The 7,903-nt window shown below is 30.7% G+C and overlaps 1 protein-coding gene across 2 annotated transcripts; it reads left to right on the top strand.

The window, feature by feature from the left end:
* The first annotated feature begins 288 nt into the window (after positions 1-288).
* Positions 289-2,926, top strand: LOC104822212 (LOB domain-containing protein 6-like). 2 transcript variants are annotated; one of them, XM_010553359.1, is made up of 3 exons: positions 289-361; positions 1,621-1,760; positions 2,016-2,926. In XM_010553359.1, the coding sequence occupies exon 3, from the start codon at positions 2,107-2,109 to the stop codon at positions 2,722-2,724; it is 618 nt and encodes a 205-aa protein (XP_010551661.1). In that variant the 5' UTR covers positions 289-361; positions 1,621-1,760; positions 2,016-2,106; the 3' UTR covers positions 2,725-2,926. The 2 variants fall into 2 exon arrangements, with proteins under 2 accessions (XP_010551661.1, XP_010551657.1); XM_010553355.2 differs by lacking the exon at positions 289-361 and having other exon boundaries at positions 1,485-1,760.
* The last annotated feature ends 4,977 nt before the right edge of the window (positions 2,927-7,903 follow it).

The following is a 7,903-nucleotide window of genomic DNA, read 5'->3' as shown; positions in this document are numbered from 1 at the left end:
TATAGTACTTCTCTCTCTCTCTATCTCTCCCTTGAGCTTAATTAGGGGGGGAGCTTCTCATCATCATCTTTATATGCACCTCCCATTCTTTCAATTTCTTTAATTTGATATGTTATCCTAAGTTTATATTTTGTTTTCCTTTACAGTTTTCTTTTTTGTGTGTTCCTACTTCACGGATAAATCGAGACGATATTTGCATGAGCCTTTTCTACTTTCACCAAATTAAACCCATCAATTACAAAAACATATAAAACTTTATATTTCATAAAATTTACAAAAACCCTTTTCTTCTTTTATTTCTGGGGGTGAAGAAGGCGCAGAAGATTTTCTGTGGACTCATATAAAAGAAAGGCAAGAACAGGTTTGACTGCTGACACTGAGGCCCTCAAAGCAAATTAGTACTTTCTACTACTGTATATATATATATATATATATCTATACAAATATTCATTTATGTATAAAAATATCAATAATAATAATCTATGGTTAACTGTATGAAAATCCCAAGACAAAAAGAATAAAGAATAAAAAGAGAAAATTCTTCATCCCAAGATCCATCAGCTAGGGAGTCCGGAGTCAGATCCCAGACTCCTCCGTTCTCGTCTCTCTTCTGTAATTATTTCCTTATTTCTTCCCTCCTTTTATTATTTCCTCTTATTAATTAGTATTTTTTTTATGTAAATTAAATTTTATTATTGCTATTATACTATTATAGTCTATGTTAGGGTCCAAGGGTTCATCCCAAGATCCTCTTTTTCATCAAGCCAGCTTTCTTTCTTCCCTTAGCTCTTAGAAACTCTCACCCCTTCACATGGACTTCAATTTGCTGCTGTAAATAATGCTATAAGCCCATAATATAGCAATATCGTTTGTAATTGTTTATTAATAATACCTATAATAATTCTTTATATATATATATATATATACACACGTGTGTATACGGGGGTTTTTTTTTTGTAAAGTTATTTTAAGTGGTTTATATGAAATTCAAGAAAGACGAGGGTTGGGTCAATCGAGAGTAGCAAAAACCAGTAAGTCACACATCTTCACGAGATCCAATCTTTTGCTTTTTCAGCCATTTTCATTTATTTCTCATAAATAAGCATTTTGATCCCATCTCTCTATATATAACATCAAATATATATACACGCATAATTTATATCGAAATTCCGAGGCAATATATTATATATACATATGAAAGGTAAATCTTACTCTCCTCGTTTTTTTCTTAAATTTTTAAATCTTTTTAAGTTTTTTATTTTTATATATTTGACTTAACCTGAATCAGGTCTATGAAGTTACAAAAATTGTTCACAGAAGCAATCAAAGCTACACATCCCTAGCTCCCTCTACCTCTGCTTCTAATTCTAAGTCTTGCGTTGTGTATATATGTGTACATATACATATATATATATATATATTTCTTGTATTCGTTGCAGAGGTTGAAGTTTGACTTAGAAAACACCGTCTAATTCTTCTTCATTTTTGTTAAAGTGTATCGGGGTGTGTGTATGGACGCGTATACACACGCGATACATATATATATATATATATTATGTAGCTCATGTTCGGTGTAGTAAACTACTAATTACCAAGTCTCTTCTTCTTCCTCCTCCACAGCTGTTTATTTCTTTATGACCGATCCAAGAAGTCAAGAAGCAAAGGAGGATCTCCTGTTCTTGCTCCACCAAAGAGCAGAGAAACCCTAAGATTCAGATCCTCTCCCCAAAAATCGAAGGCTTATCTTCCATCTAAACCAGGTATTTAATGGATTATAAATCTCTCAAAAGATCCAACGAATTTTTTTCTTAGATTTTTTGTTGAAGAAATTGGGAAATCTTTCCATGCCCTCTTTCAACATCTGCAACACAATCCTCAAAGTTGTTCGCTTTTCTCTTTTGATAAGTTGATAGCTTTCACAAACATGAATTCGCGTGTCTCTGATAAGATCTGGTTTCTGTTTCCTTCCACCATAAGGCAAAAAACCCTAATCTCGATTTCTTACCCTCGTGTAGATCGTTTAATCTCCACATCTGGAGAGATCGAATCAGACATCCTATTTCTTCCCACCAGAGACAACCCAAGGTCTAATCAAGTCGTTGAGCCATGGCCTCCTCGTCATCTTCGAACTCGCCATGCGCGGCCTGCAAGTTCCTCCGCCGGAAATGCCAACCGGAGTGTGTTTTCGCGCCATATTTCCCGCCGGACCAGCCGCAGAAATTCGCCAACGTCCACAAGGTGTTCGGCGCGAGCAACGTGACCAAACTCCTGAACGAGCTCCACCCGTCACAGCGAGAAGACGCCGTCAACTCTCTCGCCTACGAAGCCGACATGCGTCTACGAGATCCCGTCTATGGCTGCGTCGGCGTCATATCTCTTCTCCAGCACCAACTCCGCCAGCTTCAGATCGATCTCAGCTGCGCAAAATCCGAACTTTCCAAGTACCAAAGCCTCGGCCTCCTCGGCATCAACCTCCTCGGCGGCAACGCAAACGCATCCACAAACGCAAACGCGAACGCAGGGCATCAGTTCCACCACCAGTTCTTTCCTAGGGAGCAGATGTTTGGAGGGTTTGTTGATAATCATCATCACCATCACTCCGGCGGGAGCAACTACGATGGCGCGACCGCCGGGATTTTGACGATTGGACAAATCGCGACGCAGTTTCAGCAGCCGTGTCCGGCGGCCGGAGATGACGTTCGTCGTACCATCGACCCATCTTAAGTGGTCATTTCACGATTTAGGGTTTGGATTATCCATTGAAGCGAATCAAGCATACGGTGCGTATTTAAATTTGATTATATGAATTTTAATTGATTATTGTTATTATTTATGGTCTGTTATATTATATAATATTATACGATAGGGTCGGTTTTTGCATTGTTTTCATCTTTTGGACCACGACGATATACTTCTTTGTTTTTGGTGTAATGGATAGATATAAAACTATATATAAGTTTAGAGATTTATTATTATATCAAGTAAATTAATATCGGATTCGAGTCCATATAACGAGTAAATTCTTGTGATGGCAAGACATGAACTTAGAAGTTACATATTATTACAAGACATAAACTTAAGTTTAGAGAGAATCTCTCTCTCTCTATATATAGAGAGAGAGAGAGTCGTGCTTTCGAGTCATCAGAGAACTCAATTATGTAACCAGGTCCATGCCAAAATACTACCCTATCACAAAAAAAAACCCATAAACCTTCACTTTGTACCTTACACCTGCATATATATATATATATATATATATATTATATAACTAGTACACTATGACATTATTGGTTAAATATTCAAAGAAGTCTAGTTTAATTGAAGCCAAGTGGCCGAACCGTACGTACACTTGATTTTATTTTGTCTATTAATGATTCGATTTTATTTTTACATCAATAAATAATTTCTACTTTAATATTAGGGAGATTCACATATTAAATACTCAACTTTAACCAAATTTCCAAATTAAATACTTAACTATCTCACTTCCAAATTAAATACTCAACTATATTGAAATTCACAAATAAAAACTAAACTTTGCAAATTTTAACATATACCTAAAGGATAATCCAAAACAAAACCCTTTACTTTTTTTTCATCACAATTTAAACCCTATACTTTTTTTATCCAAAAAAACCCTAAACTTTTCAAAATTTTAAAAATGATACACATTCATATACATATATTAATTATTATAAGCACAAAATCAATTACACATTTATTTTCCACAAAATTAATTGTACATTTATTTTCCACAAAATCAATTACACATTTATTTTCCACAAAATTAATTGTACATTTATTTTCCACAAAATCAATTACACATTTATTTTCCACAAAATTAATTGTACATTTATTTTATATATTTATATGTATATATATGTTTTATATATATGCGTGATATATGTATTTTTTTCCTAAAAAATTATTATATATATAAAAAACTATTTATTATTTGTATATTGTTTTATATATAAAAAACTATTTTCCAAAAACATATTTATATGTATATATATGTTTTATATATGTATGGTATATGTATTTTTTTCCTAAATTTTTTATATATATAAGAAATTATTTATTATTTTTATATGAGTTAAATTGTCCAAAAAAACATGTTCTTGAAAAATAGTTTCTTATATATAAAACAATATACAAATAATAAATAGTTTCTTATATATATACTGATTTTTAGGAAAAAATACATATATCTTACATATATATAAAACATATATATACATATAAATATATAAAATAAATTTACAATTAATTTTGTGGAAAATAAATGTGTAATTGATTTTGTGCTTATAATAATTAATATATGTATATTAATGTGTATCATTTTTAAAATTTTGAAAAGTTTAGGGTTTTTTTGGATAAAAAAAGTATAAGGTTTAAATTGTGATGAAAAAAAAGTAAAGGGTTTTGTTTTGGATTATCCTTTAGGTATATGTTAAAATTTGCAAAGTTTAGTTTTTATTTGTGAATTTCAATATAGTTGAGTATTTAATTTGGAAGTGAGATAGTTAAGTATTTAATTTGGAAATTTGGTTAAAGTTCAGTATTTAATATGTGAATCTCCCTTAATATTATATATAGATATATATTATTCGATATTCATAATTAACCATATTGATAAAATTAACTATGATTTCCCATATTAACTATGATCATATATATAGGTACATATTAAGCTAGGTACCAGTACATGATCATCTATCTTATCATTATGAATCAACACTATGTTTGGAAAAAAAAAGAACAGAGGTTCTAAATTAATTTATTTAAGACAATTTTCAAGCCGGTCTAAATAAACACATTTTTTTGGTCTAATTTCATATTTAATTTAATTAACTAACGATATATTAAAGTAGAAAAAAAGTTAACTCGTTCGCTTAAAGTGCAAGGAAATGAACCGAATAACAAAACGTCGTAAGCTGTGACAATCTATTTTTCTTTAAGACGCGTTTACGAAAGAATAACAAATTAAGAATATTAGAATTAATTAAATATAACCATTATTACTGTAATGAATTACATGTTTTTTAAATAAAAAAAAAGCGAAGAGACGCAATTCCCAGCGTTGACCAAAATCCCCACAAGTCGCGAGTTCTTTTCGTTTGAAGAAACCCTAAATTACTGTCAAAATTGTTAGTAGTGTCCACATGCCCTCTACCACCTGTCACCCGCACGGTTGCACCAAATATTTTTATTTTCGCAAGTCATTATATTATATGGTAAAAATGCAAATAGAAATTTTTTTCACAGTTCAATTATAGAGTGAAAATAATGATAAATGCCTCCAAAAAAAGAAAGAAAGTAGACCCCCACATGGTGACTCAATGTTAGGGTTTTCATATTTTCCACGGACCCATCACTCTTCCATTAAATATTTTTTTGTTAAAAATAAAATCTTTAATACTATACGATAATTGCTTATTGAAAGCTATGGTCGGCTTTATGATGCATATATAGATAGTATATATCTCTAGTGATTTTTAATATTTTAAGATGAACATTTTTTTATTAATATGCGCGCATGTACGTGAAACTCTTTTTTTTTTTTTTGGTAAATTAGTTATAAATCCATTTGGTAAATTATATCACTAAATTATGTACATGCATATATATAATAACTTTTGCACATTTTTATGTGTGTGTATATATATATATATCATGATTGATTTTTTATCATTAAGGAAATCATGATAGCGAATGTGGAACCGATCGAAGATGAAGCATTATAGGTGGACCACTCTGTCCGTGAAAATCATGAATATAGTTGAGGTTGTATTTTTTATTTTAAAAATTAATTAACCCAATTTATATACACATATATAAATTAAGAGATAGCGCAACATACATACATACATATATATATATATACATACATACATACAAATTCACGAATAGAAATCTGATTTTGATTTTTATCCTATAAATATTGCTCAAATTTTTTAGAAAAAAATCGCATATAATACCCAAATTTTTCTATAAAAATTCAAAATAAATATATCGACTATAAAACTTTCATATAAATACTTAAATTTCTTAAAAATCTTGTATAAATAACTATACTTTTAAAAAAACTCTAAATAAACATAAAATTTAGGTATTTTTAAATAAAAGTGGCCGACGTCATTAACAAGTTTTGCGTTTATTTAGAAAATTTTCAAAAGTTTATGTATTTATATAGGATTTTAGAAAATTTTAGATATTTGTATGAAAGTTTTATAATCAAGTATTTATTTGAGATTTTTATAAAAAAAAAATAGGTATTTATATGTGATTTTTCTCTTTTTAGTTTCAAAAGTAAAATAAATAAATGGAATTTTCTCGTGGATAAAATACGTTTCTAACGATTTAATTTAATCAAATAAAAAATACATACAATAACAACAGTGATGCCAAATGTGTATGTACTTATCTTGTAGTCTCTTCCAGCACAAAGTTCGTGGGACATATTTGCCTTCCGAAACGATCCAAATTCTCTTTTGTAATTTTCCGACCAATTCTTCCTCTTTTGTTTCCTCCAAACAGTCTCTGCAACAGTTTTTTTTTTACGCATTTGCTCGTGTTTCGAACACATTTTCATTATATATATATATATATATATGTGTGTGTATATATAATATATTCCACTGTCACGGTCGGTCAACAACAAAGCCCGTCTGCAACGCCACTTACCATGAGAGACATGCACCCATGTTTCTAGTGACGCAAAATAAAAAATAAAACTGTTGGAAAGTGATTGAGAAGGATAAATGAAATAATTTCATATTGTAGACACCAACGAACACTGTTGTAATGATATGGACGGAAAGGAACTCGAGAATCCACCGATCTGAGTCTCGGCCAGCTGAGGTGATTCGTAAGGACGTTATTCGGTTCACTCGACGGAAGCTTTCCTCGGTTCAGGCCGATTTATCACCTCCCGCTGCAGGGGATATCATGTCTTTTTTGTTCCGTAACTTTGATCATTTATGAATTTTGGCTCCTGAACTTTTGACTCATTAGGCTGATGTAACTTAAACTCTCTTCGTTGTATCTGAGCAGTTGTATTTAATAGAATTTACCGTTTACCAAAAAAAAAACGAGCACTGTTGTATGCAATTGTAAATGTGAACCATATGTAGAAAGGGGATACATATATATATATATACATATACACTCTAAGTTTCACAATTCCAAATTTTCGTTGTTTTAATGAAATTCTTTGTTACATTTTGTTTTATGACACATTTAGGATATAAAATGTGGAGTTATATAAAATACCCTTTTATGGTGATTAACAGATGTGACATTGAATCATATATATACATGTGCACTCTAAGATGGGAAACTGTTAAGGAAGAAGGGTTCCCCAAAAGAACAAAACCAAAGAGACTAAAGAGAAAAGGACAAAAACAAGAGACAAAGTGGCAAAGACAGAAGTGGTGGGTGAGGTTTTAAATTACAATAAAATAAAATATATTAACTTTCTTCTATATATATATATATACATGATCTAATGGCGGATATATATATGACCGAGGATGTGTCATTTGCGATGGAGAGATCAATCTCATTTAATGCAGTTTTTTTTTCTTGTTTTTTTCAATTTATTTGTCTATCGATTTCCCGATTCGTTTTAAAATTTTCTAATATATTTTATTACTTATTGGATTATATATATATATATATAAGGTTGAACTCTAACTACTATCGTTCGGATACGCTGACTAGATAAACCTTCGTTCCTGAACCAGTCTTTGTATATAGACCTTATTAACCCAGAAATTACATACCCTTCTGCCAAATGGAGTCGAATACCTAACTTTTGAGGTGCATTGCACTATCAGATTGACCACTAGACCACCCCTTGGTCGGTTATTGGATTATATATATATATATATATATATAT

This window comes from Tarenaya hassleriana, unplaced genomic scaffold (genome assembly GCF_000463585.1).
Source record: "Tarenaya hassleriana unplaced genomic scaffold, ASM46358v1 Cleome1, whole genome shotgun sequence".
Taxonomy (NCBI): domain Eukaryota; kingdom Viridiplantae; phylum Streptophyta; class Magnoliopsida; order Brassicales; family Cleomaceae; genus Tarenaya; species Tarenaya hassleriana.
The sequence above is the reverse complement of the archived record's forward strand: the minus strand, read 5'-3'. Positions and strand labels throughout refer to the sequence as shown.